This window comes from Euprymna scolopes, chromosome 44, assembly GCF_053919585.1.
Source record: "Euprymna scolopes isolate OS-2025 chromosome 44, ASM5391958v1, whole genome shotgun sequence".
NCBI lineage: Eukaryota > Metazoa > Mollusca > Cephalopoda > Sepiida > Sepiolidae > Euprymna > Euprymna scolopes.
This window is the reverse complement of record NC_136525.1, coordinates 27,748,195-27,770,888: the sequence shown is the minus strand read 5'-3', so window position 1 is coordinate 27,770,888 and position 22,694 is coordinate 27,748,195. Positions and strand designations below refer to the sequence as shown.

Below are 22,694 nucleotides of genomic sequence, written 5' to 3'. Positions count from 1 at the left end.
CTAATGTAAATAAGTTAAGTTTTTCTTTTAAATAATCAAACTCTACCCAAGTTCCACTATTACTGATCATCACGGTGTTGTCTCACTGTTTACCTGTCATTCATTAACCTGTATCCTCAAGTGGCCTTTGAGCCTTGCTAAGTGGTGACCCTCAAGTGAAAAAATAAAGTTTACAGAATGTCAACGAATAGCCTTTTGTTTAACTTATGTGTTAGCAGATGTGACACCATTCTTATTAGCCACGAATTAGGTGGTAAACATGAATTTCCATCTTGAATTTTATTTCAATATCAAACATCTATTATATATATAAAAGTGAACATATCTGTGTGTGTGTGTGTGTGTGTACATTTTCCTACGCAATAATTGTCAATTTTCAGTCTACAGACTCAAAATTTGATATACAGGGTACTGAGATTTGGGAAAATCTTTGTAATCCGTTTTCGGTCAGAAATTTGGCTGTTAAGGGGTCAAAGTTTAACGATTTGACCTATGAGAACTCTATCAAACTCCTCCGCCAATTTTGGGTCTAAACACTTGAAATTTTAGATATAGGTTCCTTGGACATGGATCTAACTTAACTTGAGTCCATAACAATAAATATTAAGGAGTCATAATAGGGGTCATAGTTAAAAAAATTGACCGTTTTTTTTTGTTTTTTTTTGCTCAACATACACCTCCAAACATCCGGGCAATGCCAGGCTGAAATGCTAGTTACCAGAAATTGTAGGGAAACGTGCGACTTACCTAACTAGCACGTGTGCATAATTCAACGGGTCGGTCGTGGAATGAAATGAATGAAGAAGAAAGAAACAAAAATGGCTGCCTTATCTCTTTATATACCTGCAATGTGACCACCCGATATGCAAATGAGATGCTCCTGGTTGGAGATAAAAGAGGGTTGATTTTTTAGAGGGACGTTCATTTTGAAGTTGGATTTCGAAGAAATAAGTTGAATTAGCAGAAGTTCGTTTGGAGTTGAGAGAAGGTGCGTTACGTATACAGAAGTTTAGAAGTTGGAAGTTTGGACAACAGTGTTAACCTTACCCAGGAAATTATTGGTGTGACGGTCGGAAGAAATAACACTCGAGTTATTGAATTATAGAAATAAAACAAAATAAGTGACCAAAACTGCAACATAGAAACTAACAAAACCATAAAATCATAAAATATGTTAAAGTTCTGTGTGCTCTCCATGGAGCTCAATGCATGTTGCTAATTTTTCAAAGCCAGAACAGAATCTTTTGGTGTAAAGGTTCAACAGCACTTGAGCAATGGCAGCTCGGATTTGTTTTTTTAAATTCAATGATGCTACGAGATTTTGTTGAGCAGACATTCATTAAGAAAAAAAAAAGAAAAAGAAAAAAGTGAAATTTGTGAACAAAATTGCCATTCAATTATTTATTACTCCATCAGTCAAGCAGCCAGACTCACAGAAGCAGAATAGGTCAGTGCCCCTTCCTACTGCAATAACAGACTTTATCGTACTGTTGTAATAATGGTAAAACTTGCGGTTGTACGATCCGTGTTTGCGTGCCCCTTCATATTTTAGATATTCTTCCCAAACAACATCGTCTGATAAAAAAAAAAAAAAACTCACCTGACTCCTTGGCACCGTCCACATATACTGAATTCTCGGATTTCTCGTTCAATATTTGTACAAGGCGGGTAATGGCATTCATAATATACGCAGCTATCATCTGAAAGAAGAAAAACGTACAAACTCCAAATCAAATATGGGGTTCCCTCCTGGAAAGAGAATTTCAAGAGTGACCAAGATATAGAAGAGGACTATTATGTCAAGGAAGGTAAATATTGTGAATACCTTGTACGATGCATGTTATGCAAAGAGACTGTTTTTCATTGGTATGCATTGCCATGATATGCTGAAGGCTGCACAAAGCATATGATTGTGATGAATTAAAAAAACAAAAAAACTTGCCATGTGCAGGTGGAATCCTTGGACCAAATGCTTTAAGTTGGTCATAGAAGGAAACGATGGCTTTGACGTTGGGCCTGTCAATCATGATAAAGTTGTTTGAGAGTGTTGACTGCAGTGAGCCAATTTATGTCTGTGATGGATTTGAAAGATTCTGAATAGAGAGGTACTGATTAGCAAATTGGCCGATTATGGATTCATCGGCCTTTAATAACCGACCAATTACCGATTAATCAGCAAATTTCGTTGTCATAAATGATACTAATATTAATTATTATATTGTAAACGGAAACAAGGTAATTTTCAGTCACGGGTTACACAAATGAAATTAAATCGAATCAAAGTTAGGTCAATTCAGTTGAATGATAATGGCCAAATAAAACACCCTTTGGCTGTGGCTACAGTGACAACGCTGTCCTAAGGGAGTGTTTGAGGTTGTCACAAATATTTACACAACAACCAAAAAGAATATCAGGGTTGGTTGACGATATGGGCCAGAGCAGAATCAACCCATCGAATTCCCGTGCATACATCTCCCTCCTAATGACCAATAATCTATCAGTATCACCAATCATCTATATATCTATAAAAGTGAACGTGTCTGTCTGTCTGTCTGTGTACATTTCCCTACGCAATAACTCTGTCAATTTTTAGTCTATAGACTCGAAATTTGAAATACCGGGTACTGAGATTTGGGAAAATCGATGTGACGGGTGTCAGCCAGAAATTTGGCTGTTAAGGGGTCAAATTTCAACGATTTGACCTTTAAGAACTCTACCAAACTCCTCCAACAATTTTGGGTCTAGACACTTGAAATTTTAGATATAGGTTCCTTGAACCTGGATCTAACTTAATAAAGTGATTTGAGCCCGAAACAATAAATTTTAAGGGGTCATAATAGAGGTCAAAGTTTTAAAAAATTAACCATTTTTTTTGTTGTTTTTTTGCTTTTTTTGCACAGCATACACCTCCAAACACCCGAGCAACGCCGGGCACCCCTGCTAGTTATTTATAAAAGTGAAAATGTGCATGTGAGGACAACCTTCAACCTATATATTCAACAAACTTTTGATCTCCGACTTGAAATTTGGTATATAGGGTATTCAGACATGTGGAAAACTTTTTAATCAGTTTTCATCCAGAAAAAAAAAAAAAGGCTGTTAAAAGGTCAAACTTGAAAAATTGGTACTTGGGGTTCATTGATTTTTATCTGTCAACTGTTTCCCAATTGCACATGCACACATGATTCCCTATGTTGAGAATGAGTAGGTTTAAAAACACTTTTTTGTTTTATTATTTTTACTTATGAGAAGTGAATTGTTTAGAAAAAAAATATACTTGCATGCACATGTCTCCGTTTCCGTTTTTCTTTTACTTCATTTATTTTTTTTTTTTTTTTTTTTTTTTTTTTTTTTTTTTTTTTTGACGTTACATTTAATACCAGGCAATGCTGGGTACATCTGGTTTTTATTATGTCAATGTGCCATCATTCTTTTAAATGCAATATAAAATCTACACTGAAGAGATGGATTGCAAAAAAAAAAAATTATTCCACGTAGCGATTGCAATTTGTTTATGATGGTTCGACTAAAGAAAATATACATATATGCTAAACTTTCTGTATATAATCGTTCAGGTCGAAACACTGTTACACAATAAAAGAATTTTTTGATGAACATAAGGAGTTTTTGTTTTCCATATAAAAAGCGGTTAGAAAATTTAAAATATAACTAGTTCTACACTACTGCGCTGTTAAAAATATTTCAGATTTAAAATAGGAATAGGTATTTGCAATATGTGTACATGTTAACAGCAGCAGCCATAACAGCTGATTTCTCTATTATATTATAAAACTCAAATCGTCTTGCTTGGGCGTTGAAACTGTTTCGGGTTCTGCTTTATGATACGCATGTGTAATTAGATAAAAACAAAGTCATGAAAGCTTTTTTATTTTTAAATCTATAATTTTTTTACATTTAAAATACGCAAATAAAAAGAAAACTGTAAATCCCTTTTGTCTTTTTTTGCATCAGCATTTTATGAATTTTATTTGCATTTTTCATTGCAAATTGGAATCGTTTTCAAAACAAATGTTTACAATTCAATGTCGTTTATATATTCTGTAATTGGCAGTTTAAAGATGACAAAATTACTCAAATCACCTTGCCCAGTCGTAACCATGTTACAAAAAGAAAATACTTAACTGTCAACACATTATTATTTCCAATATTTTTAAGGGCGTTAGCACACACACACAAAAAAAAAAAAAACTAGTGTGGCCATGTACAATGCACATTTCCTCCTTGTATTTTTTCTTTTCGTATTTTCAATTTTTTTCAACATATTACACCCCTCTTATATAAAAGATTTTCCATTTAATCTAAGGGCAATGATGTTAAGACCTTCATTATCCAAAGTACTCCATAATGTTTTCACTGGTCGCCATGTTTGTTTTCATGTGTACGTGCATTCAATTTTTGGGTGTTTATGCATAGTCACTTGTACTTTTATACATTAATATTGCATACTCACTATTCCAAAGCTAGCTATAAGATATACTGACCCAATGGGTCACGGGTAATCTAGGATAATACTAAAAATCTGCACAAATATTAAAGCTATGTCATCTAGTACATATTTGGAGATTTAATTTCATAAAAGAAATGTCAGCACGTAAACAGAAAATAAAAGATCAGGCAGGAAGGAGGAGAATAGGTGACCTTTGGGAGCTATTGCATTCTGTGTGAGACTAGCTAAAGGAAATGACTTCAGACCAGATAGGACACATAAAAGCAAAGAGTCAGATTTGAACACAGATTCAATCAGGCATAAAAAAGTAATTGATGATAAATGATTCAAGGCGCAAGGCCTCAAATTTGCAGTTCTTAATCCATCTTTTCCCCACCATTATCAAAGATGGATGCAACACCAGTAGCCAAATAAAATGGTGCTTCTTGAAATTTGAGATTTAGTTTTTTTTTGTTTTGTGCTGACTAATTCAATAACAAACTTATTTGGTAGTGACATTCAGAGATGCATCATCTCTCCTTCAAAGGGAGATAATGCAACATGTTGAAAGCAACCGCAATCATAATTTGGAATTTCCAAATATTTAATAATATATATAACGAATTCCAAGGGGGTCATGGGTTATCTATTGTAAGTTGGTGCTTGTTCAGAATTCCTCCTACATTAAAAACAAAAATAAAAATCTGTATATACTTATGACAGAAAGAAAATATTGTATTCTAAAAGTCATATAAATTGACAAATAGTTTAAAAAAATCAAATATTATAGCTAATCAAGGAGTGCCTGTCTCGCAACACCATTTTGATAACAGTCTAAAGAAACAAGAAAAATAACTCAACATAATTCAAACTTGTGAGATTTTTGTTGTAATGCCTACAAATTCCCATTAATTGCTTAAAAATTATTTCATTAAAAAAAAAAAACTACTTGATCAATTTATGTGATTTTCAGAATACAATATTTCTTTCTGACATAGGTACATATAAACTTCTTAAAAATCTGAAATTGTAATTTCACATGAACATAACAAGGAGGACGTCTTAATTATGCCTTCTTTTAAAAAGGGACCAAAGATAAAATTTTGTCTAACAATCAAAATAAAAGTGTTGTTAATTTAAATATGGTTTGCCAAAGGGCAGTACTTGCAGAGTTGCATCCAAGTACAACAGCTGATCTAGAAGAGCCGACCTGCACTACAAATCCAGTAGCAGTAGTTCATGTTGCACCCATCAGCACACTGATGATCTGGTTGTGAAAACAGATTACCATATGTATTTGACAATGGGAAGACCTAACTGCCCCACATACCATGCATATGCTATACAGGTTTGACATGTCACATTAAGCCATTAAGATAAAAAAAAAAAACTAATTATTGCACATGATTATTTCTCTTTAATTTTTATAAATTTAATTTATATTTTTGTGAAATGTGAAGGCCTAACTGCATGTTGTTTATACAATCAATCTTAAAAAACTGTTTCACCATCAGTTGATAGATGACTCCAATAAAGAGAAAAAAAAAGCAACTTTGCTTACCTTCATCCTCTACAATTTCTCCATTTGAATTATAATACTTGCTATAAATGGGTTCAGGAAAATGCTATAAAAAAATTGAAAAATGGAAAATGCTATAAAAATATTTTCAAAGTTAAAGATAGAGATTAATTTTTAGATAATTGTCCCTAATTGGTGTTGCTCAGGAATAGATATACTCTCATGATAAAAAAGATTAAAGCATATTTTAAGATTAGGTTAAGAAACAAGTTCTTGCAGATTTTTAATTTTGACTTCAAATAAGTTTTCATTATAACACCTTTACTTAATATATAATTTTAGAGAACATTTTTCGTTATCGTTTAAATTGCAATTGTTTTATAACGATTGTCTTTTCAGAACATTGTATACAAGATGGGAAAAAAAGCAAATTCGCACAATTTTCTTATTTCAATTCAAGCTAGGCTGAAAAACTGCTGAAACAGCTTGAGATATCAATGAAGTGTTTGGCCCAGAAACCACTATTGAACGCACAGCACAATGGTGGTTTAAGAAATTTTGTGACGGCGACGAGAGTCTTGAAGATGGGCATAGTGGTCAACCATCGGATGTTAACAACGATCAATCAAAAGCTTTAGTCGAAACCAATCTACACACAACTGTTTGAGAACTTGCTTCTGAATTAGATGTAACATATACGACGATTTCCAACCACTTGAGGGATTAGAAAGACAAAAAACTTGATAAATGGGTGCCTCATGAATTGAATAACAACCAAAAGAAATGCTGTTATGAAATGCCATCTTCTTTTATGCAACAAGAACATGTTCCTCGATTAAGTTGTGACTAGCGAAGAAAAGTGTTCTTTACAACAATTGACGATGCTCAGCTCAGTGGTTAGACGCTGATGAAGCTCCACAACATTTTCTGAAGCCAGAATTACGCCAAAAGAAGGTCATACTGATTGTTTGGTGGTCTGCAACTGGTGACATCTATTACAGTGTTTTGAATGCAGACAAAATCATTACGATGATGAAGTACTGTCAAATGGATGAAATGCACCAGAAACTTTGACAACACCCAGTATTAGTCAACAGAAAAGGCCCAATTCTCTTCCACGACAGTGCCCGACTGCACGTTGCTAAACCGACTCTGCAGAAGTTAACCGAATTGGGTTATGAGACTGCCTCATTTGTTATACTCTCCAGGCCTCACCTACCAACTACCACTTTTTCAAGCATCTCGACAACTTTCTGCATGAGAAATGCTTAAAAAACCTGATGTGTTTGTGATTATTTGGTAAAACCGATACTTGAAAGGGTATGAATTATAATCAACACTGAATGCATTTGTAATACATTATTTATTTAACTATAACATAAACTTAAATGTTTGTAATGAACGATTGAGGAAACGATAGTCTGTAGCGGCCATGTTGAATGTTCCCAGTCTGTTCTCCTGGTCTCGCCTAGCTGCCAGACTCAACTAATCTCTTGATGGAAGGGAGATAATTCTGCATTTATCGATTTATGGATTATCTCTCTTTGACCATCTAACACCTCCCCTTTGTAAGATGTTTGCTGTGGGTCAACTTGTAGGACTGAGGTTGGTTTGCGCCTTCGTTGTGATCTTCGTGTTGGACCGTCCTTCTTAGCCTTGTTTTGTTTCCTGCATGCTGCGGGAACACTCTGAGGTAATTCAAATGTGTCCAGTAAAACATTCAATGGAATGTCATTTGATTGTCTCTTTGGAAGGTATGATGCAGTTGATTTGCGTGTCTGACCCAAATAGATGATTGTACATCCACATCGTACATGACTTTCCCAGAGCGATGTACTATCTGACCCTGTGTCCATTTTTCTTTACCATTTCGGTAATCTTTTGCCCATACGTCTTGTCCTGGTAGGAATGTACGTGATCTTGCTCCATGATGACGATTGAATTGATTTTCCATCGTCCTGTTTCTCTTGGGGTGATTCTTTGGTGATGGACGAATTGCATCCATTGGTAAGCGCATCTTCCTGTTCATCAATGCTTCGGCGGGAGACTTACCCTCCGGGCAATTTGGGTTTGGTGTAGCTCTGTAGCTACTTAGAAATGTTTCTATGATCTCTCGAGTAGTTCCTTCCCCCTTCAACTTCAAGAGTGCTCTCTTAAAAGTGTCTACAAAGCGTTCGGCTTGGCCGTTAGATTGTGGGTGGAAAGGTGGAGATCGTAGGTGCTGGATACCGTTTTGTTTACAGAAATTTGTAAATTCTGTTGATGTAAATGCAGTACCGTGGTCAGAAACTAAAATTTCAGGAACACCCAATCTGCTGAAAATTTCTTGAAGTCTCTTCACCGTTTCATTGGAAGTAGTATGATTCATTTGGGAGATTTCTGGCCACTTGCTGTATGCGTCAACCAATATTAAATAGTTTTGTCCATTTATTGGTCCTGCGAAGTCTATGTGTAGTCGTGACCACGGAATTTCTGGAGTAGGCCATGCCTGCAGTGTTGTTTTCCGAGGAGATTTTGCAACCATTTGGCATTTTTCACAAGTTCTTACTAGTTCTTCTAGTTGCTTGTCCATGTTTGGCCAGTACACATAGCCACGTGCCAGAGCTTTCATCCGATTTATTTCCTGGTGTCCATAGTGGAATTGTCTGAGAACTTTGTTCTGGAGTTTATATGGGACAATCACACGTTCTCCAAAAAGAAGTGTTCCATTAATTTCGGATAAAGATGATCTTCTCTGAAAAAACGGTTGAAGTTGCTGGTTGGTGCATGTTTTTGGCCAGCTTGAAAGATGAAATTTTCTGACTTTTTGTAGTAATGGGTCTGCAGCTGTAGCCTCCTGAATCATCTCTGTAGTGACCGGTAAAGATCTTATCGTGGAAACAAGTCCAGACATAACTTCCGGTTCCACCGATATAGCAGCGATGACTGTGTCTTCTACTACTTTCTGATGGGAAGAGATGAGTCTTGATAGCGCATCTGCCTGGCCGATTTTGCTCCCTGGTTGGTGCTTTATAGAAAAGTCATAGTCCAGCAGCATAGTTGCCCACCTTTGTAATCGGTTTGCTGTATATACCGGAATTCCTTTCCTGCTACCAAAAATGCTTATTAAGGGCTTGTGGTCTGTGATCAGAGTAAAATGTCGGCCATATAACATTTTATGGAATTTCTTGACTGCATATATTATTGCAAGTGCTTCCTTCTCAATTTGGCTGTATTTTCGTTCCGTAGGCATCAAAGACTTTGATGCATGTGCAATTGCTTTTTCGCTTCCGTCAGGGAAAATGTGTGATATTACTGCTCTGACTCCGTAGTCTGAAGCATCTGTCACAACAGTAATGTCCAAAGATGAGTCGTAGTGTGTCAGTAATAAATTTGAACTGAGAAGTGCTTTAATTTTCTCAAACGACTCTTTACAGGCGTTGGACCAGTTCCATTTGGTATCTTTTTGTAAAAGATCATTTAGTGGTCCCCGTAACCTATGTAGTTCGGGTAAAAATGAACCATAGTGGCTTACAAGTCCAAGAAAAGAGCGTAATGTTGCAACGTCCTTTGGAGCTGGCATATGCTTTATTGCCTGGATATTGCCCGGGTCTGGTTTTCAACCATTTTTTTCAAATATAAATCCAAGGTATTTCACAGAAGTTTGGAAAAATTTGCATTTATCTGGTCTTAAGTGAAATCCATATTGTTGGATTCGCTCCAGCACGGAAGTGAGGCAATATAAGAGTTCTTCTTGAGATGTACCTGTCACAATAATGTCATCAATATAGGCAGAAACTCCTGGCAATCCTGTGAGCATGGTGTCCATGGTTTGTTGAAATATTGCTGGAGCTGACTTGACCCCAAATGGAAGGCGGTTAAATTGAAACAGTCCCTTGTGGGTGTTAATAGTGAGAAGATTTTTGGAATCTTCGTCAACTTCCATTTGCAAATATGCGTCTGCAAGGTCCAGTTTTGCAAAACAAGTCCCACCATTAAGTTTTGAAAACAGATCTTCTGGTACTGGTAGTGGGTACTGGTGTGTCTCAAGTTGGTCATTTAGCCCTGTGCTGAAGTCCGCGCATAAACGTACTTTGCCATTTGCCTTCTTTACAATGACAATAGGTGCTGCCCAGGATGAATAATTTGTGGGTTGGATAACCCCTTCTTGTTGAAGACGATCCAATTCTTTCTCCACGGTAGCTAAAGCTGCGTATGGCACTGGCCGTTTTGGTCTGAAGACTGGTTTTGCGTCTGCCTTCAGTTTTAGAGTTGCTTTAGCTTTCGAGCAGAGCCCAAGACCCTCCTGAAAAACTTTGCTGAATTTTGCTTTGAGCAAGTTTTTAAAATGTGTTTCAGCATCTGTGGCAGCATTAATGTTGAAGGAACTGAAAACTGTGTTGAGGGGAACATTAAAAAGGTCCAATTCCTCAATGAAATCTAGTCCAAGAAGATTCAGTGTTGACACTTCCGAAACATAGCACACACCTGAAAATTGCTTTTCTTGAAAAGAGACATTACATGTTAACTCACCAGTTAATTGTATTTTTTTTCCTGATGCCCCACAAGCAACATGATTTGTCTTAAGTGTTGGTTTTCCCAACGACTCCCACGTTTGGCGTGAAATTAGAGTGATGTCTGAAGCAGTATCAAACTGAAAATTCACCGGTTTGTTGTTTATTTCAACAATTAGGTACTTTCTCCGAGCTTCAAAATTCACATTGAAAGTAGCAAAAATTGAATTTGATGAGGCTTTCTGGAACCGTCCTGGAGTTTTTCTGTGATTTTTGCCTCTTGGCTGTGCCGTAATGTGTTTAGAAGGGTTGTGGTTATTACCACAAAATCCATCCTTGTGCCCACGACGCGAGCATTGTTGGCATATGTGTCTTTTGAATGGGCAAAAGCGAGCATAGTGCATTTCCCCACATGACCAACAGGGCGTTGGGGGTTCTTTGGTTTTTCCAGTAGAGTTTTTCTCAACTGATTTTATTTTTGAAACAGATGGGGTTTGTTGTTGCACCATTGCTGTGTCCCCGTTTTAAATTTGTGAGCCGCTGGCATTCTGTGGTCAGAAGTCTTATCGTTATGTCCTTGTCTTTTTCAATCATGGACAATAAACAAGTGCGGATGTCCGCATCCTGGGGTGATTGTAATCCCGCGATGAAGATGAGGCACTTGAATTGATCCTCAGTCAGCGATTTCAGCTGAAAACTTTCGCAGGTTTGGTTTACAATTCCCGCATATTTTATCAAATCGTCCGTATCATCTTTCTTTAATTTCAAGCAATTGTATCTAATATTAAATAAAGATAACTGACTCACCAAAAATTTCGACTGTGCCAAGTTTCCGTAACAGTAAACGCGTTCTCCAGGAGTCGTCCATGGATGCGAATTCATTTTCAAACGTATCTTTCCAACGGCCATACCAAGCGTTGAATGTTTGTTTTGAGTCCGGATTGAACAAAAATTCCGTTATCGTGCTTGATATGGAGTCCAGAGAATTTGATTTTGGTAAGTTTATAATTTGCTTGTTAAACTGGGTTGTCAGATTTTCAATAAGACTGTTCTGAGCTTTTAAAAATTCCGTTTGTTGGGATTGAAGGATTCTTTCGAGCATATTTAGATCCATGAGTGTTTTTTTCTCTTTCTTCAACAAGAAAAAAAAAATATTGTCAAAGAAAAATTCGTTTTTTTTTTTTTTTTCGCAAGAAAAAATATTTTAAGGAAAAATTCCTTTTTTTTTTTTTTTTGGTGTTCAAAAAAAATGTGGAAATTTGCTCAGGAAAATCGCGGCTTGAGGCGTAAATCGCTTCTTAGAACCTGACACCATGTGCGTTTATGTTTTTCTGTGAGTTAAAATCCAAATCCATCGTCGCCATTGATGTGTTTGTGATTATTTGGTAAAACCGATACTTGAAAGGGTATGAATTATAATCAACACTGAATGCATTTGTAATACATTATTTATTTAACTATAACATAAACTTAAATGTTTGTAATGAACGATTGAGGAAACGATAGTCTGTAGCGGCCATGTTGAATGTTCCCAGTCTGTTCTCCTGGTCTCGCCTAGCTGCCAGACTCAACTAATCTCTTGATGGAAGGGAGATAATTCTGCATTTATCGATTTATGGATTATCTCTCTTTGACCATCTAACAAAACCTAAGCAATATCAAAAACGCCTTCAGCGATTTCATCACCACCAGAATGCAATAAAATCGTACATTACATCCTAGGAGCGACATCATCACTATCGCCATTACCTTTAACGGAAGTAGTTCCTATTTGTCCACCTATTCCATAAGTCTTCTTATGACCCCATTCTTCACTACGTGAATTTATACTTTTTCCTATTTTCTGGTGTCTACACAACAGGCTACTGAATTCATACACATCGCATACTCTTACCACTTTTCATCTACACAATTCCCTACATTTTGATTGGCTGAACTCTAAGCATTCCTACATTCAGGATTAACAGTTTCAGCCTCAAAACCGAACACTTATATTTGAATATGGCCTCTTCAGATTACATACATATGAAAGAGAAACCTTCTGGCTTATTATTTATGGCATTAAACACACTGACAATGCATTACACATGTATTTACACATTAAAAAAACAAGTGTGCGTATGTGTGTGCATTAGACTAATAGGCCGCATAAACTTCCACATACGTGTTTGTTTTTGTTTACTTGTGTGCGTGTTCGTGCATGTGTGTGTGCCATTAAACTAATACGCCACAAAAACTTGTGCGCGTTTGAGTGCATCTGTATGTAGGTGTACGTATACCATAGAACTAATTAAGTCACGTAAACTTGGGTACGTATGTGTTGGTGTTTATACGCATACATGTGCGTTTGAGTATGTGCGCGCAAGTTTTCTTTGTACATATGTATTCGTTATGTTAACATGAAGGTGCAGCATCAGAACAGATACTACACTTTTAGCTTTAGCCCAAAAAACAACTTATATTTATTGTTTCGGTGCTGTGTTTTTTAAAAATTTTGTTTCCTTTTCGGGGCATTATATTCACATACGCATGGAAAAAATAAACTAATTAACAATTATATTTCATTTCAGTAAGAAATATGAAATATTGTTCTCCTGGCTCTTCAGTCTCACAATTTTTCGTCTAATAAAATTATATTCACGTAATTACAGTAATAAATAAAATAAAATAAAGCGCAACTGAAAATATATTACTTTTTAAAAGTACACACAAATTCATAATTGTGAAATTATTCAAAATTGAAGAAATACAACACAAATGCAACTAAAAGTAAAATTATTTTTTTAAATCACACAACACTTTAAATTTCACTCCTGGTGAATTTATTCAAATGGTCCTCTAGAATAGAAATATGTCAAATGAAATGGTGCTTATGCCTGCTATTTTTTAAATAGTATTTTCGAATTAAATTCAAGTTTTACAATATCTTTTTGTTTACTAAATTGTTAGGTGAAAGTACAGAATAGGTACAAAACATCCGCCAGCCCGGTAACATAAGTACCAATAAAGTGATTTTTAATATCGCATTCAGCTAAATCCATAACAAGTGGCACTTAAATGAATGGTACATTTTATTATCGCTACATCGTAATCACATGATTAACATTTTAGCAGACGAAAAATTGGGAGATAAAAGAGTCAGGAGAACTTGAAATAGTAATTCAAGCAGGTACACATGGAAAAAATATTAGAAATAACAATTTTGTATTAGACTGATAATGAAATAGTAATTCGTTCTAAATAAAGAAAAGTGCAGCAAAAACAAAAATAATAATAGTTAAACAAGTAAATAAATAATTTATATTTCATTTCATTTTGAGTTTCCGGTCTAGTCTTTAAGTCTGATGGATGCGAACTATTTTTTTGCGGTAATTGGGTCAGGGTATTCCAGTTGTTGTCATTTACCAAAAAACAGACTTAACGATAAAAATCATAAAAATAATATTAAAAAAAAACTTCCTTTTTTTAAACTCATGAGTGTTACATTTGTAATTGATGAGATTAATGCGAAAGAAAAACAAGGTGTGGATTTCATGGGGGGGGGGGGGGCGTTTCCACATTTTTGTTTTCCATTTCCACTAAGCCATGGCAATGTGTGGCCAGGTACAACTAGTTTTTAATATAAATCTATTACAAGTTTGAAAACCAATAATTCCCATTTAAATTACCTCCCTTAAAAATTTATATTTTAATTTATCCTCTTTTCGTCAGATTAATTACTGTTAATATGGACAAAACTATTGCATCTATAAAATTAAAAATGAACACAAAACAATAAAAATTAGGCATACAAATATGTTTAGGTCATGCTCTCTATATACAATTTTTTAAAAAAATATTTTTTATTGATTTAAATTTTAATGGTAATGTAGGTGTACTAAATAAAAAATACTTTTGCATTTATTAAATTTAGAAGAATAATAAAACGTGTATATTTTATTTTCATCATTAGTTTGCATTTAACGCTGCATTTGTAATGTTTTTCACCAGTTTGTATCCAGATTTTTACAAGAACTCTATATCGATACTATGAATGCCCCCCACCCTCCATGTTAAGAGATTTAAAAAAAAAAAAAAGCGTTTCTATTAAGCAGCAGTAGCAATAATTAAGACAAAGAACCGGAAATAGAGATGGATATATTTAGAGTTAGTTCTGTTTATGGTTTGAAGCAGATCAGAAGAATTTTACCCACCAATAGTGATGGCCTTGACAGACAGATGTGATGGTTAACGTTTGGAGGATTGTTTTCTGCAATGGGGCACACAAATCCAGAGTACAACTGATATCTACAGAAGGTGTCAAAATTTGTGTTTTGTTTCATATTTTCGTACTTATACACCAGTGATGGCACCCTTGGGAATCATCAATGTGAAAAGATGACCAGAATGAGAAAAGATGAGGAATAACAGAAAACCATGGCACACAACAGTATTGAAGTGACAGTGGTTGTCGAGAGGGGGGGGGGTGCATCGCTTCACAACAAATTATACAAAACATTATATAAAGGTCACTCCAAAAGTAATGCCTCCTATTTTTCATTCCGCCTGAATGGATCAGAGAGGATTGCAAATGGCATTATAATGATTGAACTTATATTTTCATGATCTGAAAGGTTCATTTCTCTGTTGCAGATATTGACAGTAAGTAAGGAAAGTAAGCAACCCCTGTCATGGATGTGGATCAGAAGCAGAGAGGTGTTATTGAATTCATTGCAAAAGGGCATCGAGAATGGTAATGACTCTGTAGAAATAAATTTAGGAACACAAAAGGTCACCCGTTTTAAATGGTACTATCTCAATCTTCATAACTCTTCAATGTTTTGAGTTAAAGAAAAATAATAGGTTTTACTTTTGGAATGACTCATGGGTAATTTTTTCTAAATATATATTTCTCTATGAGAAAAAGAAAAATCTGATTTTTTTTTTTAGTTTTTGAACTCTAACCAATAAATTTCCTGTGTGAGAAGAGATTAAAAAAGTGTTCCATATTTAGAAATTCCATTATGTTGCAAGTCTCAAGTTTGCTCTCTAGTAAAATAGTTGAATCTAAGGATTCCAACCTATTAGATAGAGAAAAAAAAAAAAATAAAGTCCTACCTCTTCTATGGGGTCTTGTTGTAACTGTTGCACGGCTATCCAATACAAACTCTGTTCTCGATTTGCTTTGTTTGATGGTTCATCTAGTTGATACGTTGAGCTTGATTCAATAACCAGTGACAAATTATCTAACCGATTGTCAACAGTGACGCCATTTTTGTGAACCACTTTCCATGAAGGAGCAATTCCACCACAATGTTTCTCCCTGGAATAAAAAAAAAATAAATAAATAATTGACCGACACAAAGAATAATGTACATGCTACTAAAATTCTGGGCAATGAGGTAATATAGTTAACAGTGCAAAAATGAGATCGGCAAATATATGTAAGAAATAAATTTAATTTTCTGTATAATCTTAAAGTGTGGAAGCTAACATTTATTACATCTAAAAGGTATTATCACTTACTTAGCTAAGTACGAGTATAGAGAAAAAAAAAATGGTAGTTTTTTTCTTCTTTTTGTTTTGGGAAGGTGTCTACAAATTTCAGGTTTAAAAGATTTTTTTAAAAGCGGGGGTAATGATATAAGCTTAAGTCAGTCAGATTAAAAGCCTTTTATTTTTTTTTTTAATTTATTATCTTTGAAGCACTTATAAAAAGTCATTTTTATTTTTACACGTTTGGAAACAGTTTTTTTTTTTTTTTTTTTTTACTTAGGCATCACCACTTATCAAGGCCCAGGGGCCACTCGAGGATAAGGGTTAAAGAGTGTACAGTAGTCAATTGGACAATTTAGTAATTATCAGTAATTGAAATTCAGTAAATTTGTTAAATTAAGAGGAACAGCTTATTAAGAGTTTGTTTACATTGGACTTGAAGACAACTATATTGTAGTCAGTTGGAAAGCAGGAAAATGGAAGATAGTTCCACAGGCGTGTAGTTCTAAGAAAAAAGCTTTGTTCCTGGAATCTACGTTTAGGTTTAGAAACAGATAAAGAGTGGGGGGAATTATTGATAGTATTTTCAGCTAGACGAGTGTTTCTTGTGAAAGTTTGGTGAGGGGAGATCATAGATTGAAGCTCAGTCGAGCACTTGCCATGAAAATAACGATAAAGTAAAGACAAACTCACTACATCTCTTCTGTGAGATAGAGATTGCAAGGAAGAAAAAAGGATACTTCCTATAAGGCTAGGAAGTCTATTTTGAACTCTATCAAGGCAGGACAAGTTTTTTCTAGCAGCTCCTGTCCAGATGTGGCAACAGTATTCCATCCTTGGACAAACTTGGCTCTTATGTAGATAGAGAATTGCATCAGTAGTGAGATATCTACTGGATCGATAGAAAGATCCCACCATTTTTTCAGTGGCCTTAGCAACAGATTTGATGTACGTGTTCCATTTAAGATCAGAAGTAAAGGTCAAGCCCAGAGCTTGTCAAAACTTGAGGCCTCCTCAAGATGAGAGCCCTTCATTTCAATTGATGCCAGATGTGGATCAGAACGTTGATGATGTAAAGAGAGAAGCTTGGTTTTAGATGCATTAAAAGTAACCAGCCACTCCTTTCCCCATTGTACCACCTGCTCAAGATCAGAGGAGAGAGAATTGGAGAGAACTTGGTCATTTACTGTCTTAGATGTGCTACCATAAATGGTAATATCATTGGCATAAATGTCTACAAATGATGTAAGAATGTGATTTGGAAGATCATTTATGTAGATCAGGAAAAGAGTTGGGCCCAGGATGGACCCCTGAGGGACTCCAGCATTAATACTGTGAGCTTAAATCTTTAAAATTATACATGCAGTTAGAAATCTTCATTTTCTGGCACTTGGTAACAGTTATTTGTTGTATATATATTTTTTTCCTCCATTTTTTTTTTTGTGTATATAATTCATCATTGCCAGATTGCGATGCAGTTATCTTTTCACCATACACACTTTCACATGTAGATAAATGTTTTAGATGGTTGAGGGAAGGGTGAATAATGTAAATAAAGTGTGAATGATGAGAGGAATGGAATGATGTAAATAAGTGAGAGTAAATTGGTTACACTCAATGAATTGTTATATTTGTGTTTCACGAGAATAGAAAATGGTCCACAGCCATACTCGTCTCTTTGTCAAAATTACAGAATAGAAATTTCAGAATCACAGAATTCAATTTTTCCCTTATTTAAACCAATGACCTGACGTTCATGGATAGCATGTTAGTAGATATTATATAAGGAGGGAAAATGGTTGCCATCTTCTATTTAAAAGATTATATAAGTTACATATTTTAATATCAAACAGTACAACAAATATTATAAAATACTAGGCCTTTTAGTCTTAAATACAGGAAAGTTTATAGTTTGTTAATTTAAAATAAGTGCTTTCTGCCAAATTGATGGTTGAATATGATTAAATTTGTGTCCATGTCAGCATTAAATATTAATCCTTATTAATTATTAACTGTGTATTGAACCATAACACTTCGTTTGCTGCACCATATAAAGGTCCATACACAATTTCAGCCAGATTGGTCTAGTAATTTCTGATAAAAAAAGGGACAGACAGACAGACTTAATGAAATATAATATAGACAGTGAATGGTAAGTAGTGAGAGGAGCGGAATGATGCAAAGAAACTGGCTACACTCATTGGATTGAATACTTGCATGGCCTTTCACAACCACACTTGTAAACCTCATTGCTAACGATTATATGCATAACAGGATACTTTAATGATAATATGACTATGTTGAAGGACTGAATAAGAGTTCTTGAATTAATAGCTATAGAGCAGTTGCGGTAGCAAGATCAGTCAAAAAAAGGAATGCCAAAGAAAAGATGGGAGGATAAAAATTATTTATCTCCTTCCTTGATAGGATGATGTGACATGAGCGTCGAAAAGTGAGACTTAAAAAGACAGTGTCCAAGAGGAAGAGCACTCTGGCCTACAAAAATGCCTGGGCAGCCCCATTGGTATTCCTTGGTAGAAATGTTTCAAGTGATCAACTTGAAACTAACCCCTTCTCAAAGAGAGAAAGCAAAGCCTGAGAGGATGGATCTTCTAGAACTGTACAGAAGCAGAGACATATCTAAGGCAACAGAGAACATGTCATCTCAACAATGGCCAACACTGTTAGTTTTGGTGCTGAAGGAATAAATAAGGACCTGGCAAAAAAATAGGCTAGTTTAGAAGTTCATTTATTAAAGCTGTCCAACACATGCCTGAATGTAAAATGGATGTTAAACTAAATATGATGAGTTTATAGGTTAGAATCTTTTGAAGTTGCATTCAGGACTTCTCAGGTCACACACGTAGAAACTTGTGTGATTTTCCATATACAGAGACCCATGTCACCAGCAGTGACTGAATCATGGGCAACCTAGGATTTGTGAATGTTGGATCAGTTATAGTTCTGAACACTCTTCTACATTTGCTCCAATTGGGATTAACCAATGCAATAATATGGACACAGAGGAGAGAGTGTGAAACAAAGGAAAAAAAATTACATACACAGGTCATTTTGTAGGTTTCTAAGCACGTACAATAATGCATACTTAGTGCAGTTGCAATGCATATGATGGGGAAAATAGAGAGGCCATTGTTCACGGACCTTTCAACTAGTCAGGATTTTTTTTTTTTTTTTTAAATTTAGAATCAGATTTTTTGTAAAATTTCTTTTTTGTGAAAGCGTTTTTAAATTGTTGGATTTTGACTATTCATAATATGCAAGTGATTGGTTTGATTTTTAGATTTTAGTAAGCTATTTGGCTGCCCCAAACACCCCAAACAGGACATATCGCCACTTGGAACAAAAGCGACTATTTGGGATTGTGTCTAACAAAGAACTATTGGGAGTTAAGCGAGATGTCTGCAGATTGGCACAATCAAAGAAACAGGAAATAAGGAAGGAATTCCAAAGTCTGAGGGAACAAACTATTAAAATAGAAGGCTTTCCAGCATCTAGGGACTTCAACAATGAAAGAGTGGGATTTTGTTGCTTACCGAATTAGTCAGGAGTATTTTAGGCTGTTTAAGCCTGAAATACTCCTGACTAATTCGACCTACACCTAAAATATAAAATAAATAAATACTTGAGCCATTTTTTTTTAATAGTTTTTCCTGTTTTTATGCTGTTTAATTGATATTTGTTTCTTTTCAAATGTTATTTTGAGAAAAATTGTACATTCATACAAACGATTTAGTTTCTTAAAAAAGGGGGTGAAAAAAAAGAAAAGAAAGCCTATTTTTTTTTTTTTTTTTTACAAAGGCATCACCACATTATCAAGGCCCAGAGGCCACTCAAGGATAAGGGTTAAAGAGTGTACAGTAGAAATTGGTCAATATAGTAATCATTAGTAATGAAAATTTGGCAAATTTAATAACCTATATGGAACGGCCCATCAAGAACTTATTTACTTTAGACTTGAACACAACCATATTGTAGTCAGCCGGAAAGCAGGAAAACGGAAGACAATTCCACAGGCGTGCAGTTCTAAGAAAGAAGCTTTGTTCATGGAATCTACGTTTAGGTTTAGGCACAGATAAAGAGTGGGGGAAATTATTGATAGTGTTTACAGCTAGACGAGTGTTTCTTGTGAAAGTTTGGCGAGGGGGGACCATAGATTGAAGCTCAGTTGAACACTTTCCATGAAAATAACGATACATCAGAGACAAACTCGCAACATCTCTTCTGTGAGATAGAGGTTGCAAGGAGGAGAAAAGGACATCTCCTACGAGGCTACGAAGTCTATTTTGAACTCTATATTTGAGGAAAAGTCAGTTTTTTTTGTTCCATGATTTAACAGCCAATAATTTTCAAGTGGACAAGTTATGTGTCCTACCCCAAAGGGTAGTACTTCACTATATATTCCAGCAAAACAGGCAGAGGGGGATAGTTGACTTCTTTTAGCCTCTGGAACCGAAGCTGAAGGACCGTGTTTAGTTGTGTTTTCTTTCAATTTGACTCAGGATATAGTCAAACTTTAAAGTGGACAGGTTTTTCTAATTGTAAATTTGTTCTCTGGTAGTGAAAGTATAATTTTAAACGTATAAAAATAAAATTTTGTCATTATCAAAAGCCCCCCCCCCTCTCTTAGGAAGCGTTGTTCCCATTTACAATGCCTCCCCACGGGACAGAGTTAGACACCAGAGTCGTTTTTTAATGTGGAGAAAAGGAACAAAAATAAAAATTGTCTCAGTCGTGAAGAATTTCTCCTCCACTGACAGAGGACAAGAAATTGAAGTGTAGATCTGAACAGATACTACATTTTGATCTTGACCCAAAGGCCATCTCTTAGGAAGCGTTGTTTAAATTTGAATAAATTTGTAATTTAGAAAACCGATACAATACAAATTTTTTTTTAACTAAACATTTTAATCCAAATGTTTGGTGATAACTCTCACCTTCATCAGGGATTGCTTTGAAAATAGATTTGTAATTTTTTTAAAGAAAAATCCATTTGTTACACCAATGACTAAGAGCAAATGACTGACAGTATGAGCCATAGTCGAAATGAAGCACGGAATTTGAGTGGAAACACCGTGGACAATCACAAACTGTGGAGTAAATGCACACAAATACAAGGTCACAAGTCAGTAGGAGGTCAAATCTTGTATTAACCACATTTAAATTTTTATGAAAAGTAAATATTAGAAAACAAGATACTTATGCAGAATACAGACCATACTTTTTTTTTTTTTTTTTTTTTTTTTTTTTTTTAGATAGGATATTTATTAAATTCTTAGGAGAAAGTAGTTTCAAGATGCCCTCCTCATGTTAAAAATGGCTTTCTAAATAAGGCTATTATTTCATATATTCTGCATAAATACTAAAAACAAATATATAAAAGCAGTTGAAAAAAAAAAAAAAAAAAAAAAAAAAAAAAAAACCACTTACCATAATAAATCATGAAGGTATTGACCAGAACTCCGCCCTTTGCTGATATCATAAGCGTAAGCATAAATTTTGGCCCCGTTTCCGTCTCTGTCTACTTCAACCCGAGCCTGAAATCACAAGAAAAAAGGGGGGGGGGATAATGAAATAAATAACAAAATAAAAAATTTTTTGAACTGATCATTTATTTTTCCACTTTAATCAATAGTTACAACTTTTAATATAATTATATATTTAACATAAAGTTATATATCTAACATATAAAGTTATATTAATGAATTTTCAAAGTCAGACTCAAAAGGCCTTTATGCTGACAAATCAAATTGTTTCGGACTGGTAATTTGTTAATAGCAATATAATAATCTACTTCACTATTATATATTAAAAAAAAAAAATGAACAAAGGGAATAACGAAGGTCAAAAGAATGTAAGAGTTGTCTCCCTTACAACTATAATTTCATTTTGTTTTCTGTATAAGTTTTTAAAATATGCAAACTAATAAAAGTTAACTAAAATAATTTAATTGCAACCTGGTCAATGCCAGATAGTATATGGAAAACACCCACCCACATATATGTCAAATCAACACAGATTTTTTTTTCAAATTTGTTACACTTATAGATTTCCATGGCACCTGTTACACATCAACGTCAAGGGGTTTCTGAGATATGACCTTGACTTTTTACAAAAATGCGAATTTTTATGAAGAAGTGACCAACTTCAAAAGATGACATCTGTTTTTTATGGGCCTACAAAGTTCATTCATATATTATTCTAAGTACTTGGATAGATCTACAATTTTATCTGGGGATATTTTTTCAAGGTCAAATAAAAAAGTTAACCTTGACTTTTTACCTGAATTATCTCAAAAAACGTTATTTTAATTTTTTTTAATTTTGACAAAAGATTTGTTGATCTTATGACAGTATATATTCTGAATTTCATGATGGGCATTCCACTAGAACTGTTGCTACAAGCATTTTATAGAAGTGTACAAAATTCAAAATGGCCTAACGTAGTACCTACTACTTCATATAAAGACATTTTGATATTTAACAATATGGTCAAGTAAAAAAATGAAACAAAAATAAAATTTAAATGAATATATCAGTGAAGAATGTATAAATTTTTTTAAACATTTAAATAAGTATTTTATTGGGATTTTTCTAAATTTTAAATAACTAAAAATTTTCCAAAACTCATTAAATCTATTTACAGCTGCAGAAAATTTTTGAGATAAAGACTTTAAATGTATTCTTTCAAGTAATACTTAATTTAAGCAGGATTTTCTTTTCAAAATAAGATTCTGAACATG

The 22,694-nt window shown here is 34.5% G+C and overlaps 1 protein-coding gene across 1 annotated transcript in view; it reads right to left on the bottom strand.

Annotated features, from left to right (window-relative positions):
• LOC145268750 (zinc finger MYND domain-containing protein 19-like) overlaps positions 1-22,694 on the bottom strand; it is a 137,461-nt gene that overhangs the window by 3,676 nt on the left and 111,091 nt on the right. Inside the window, exons 3-6 of the mRNA XM_080124345.1 lie at positions 21,383-21,489; positions 15,557-15,761; positions 6,009-6,072; positions 1,601-1,700 (exon numbers count right to left, since the gene is read on the bottom strand). Of these exons, the coding sequence (XP_079980471.1) occupies positions 1,601-1,700; positions 6,009-6,072; positions 15,557-15,761; positions 21,383-21,489 (476 nt within the window). The remainder of the gene's footprint in view (positions 1-1,600; positions 1,701-6,008; positions 6,073-15,556; positions 15,762-21,382; positions 21,490-22,694) is intronic.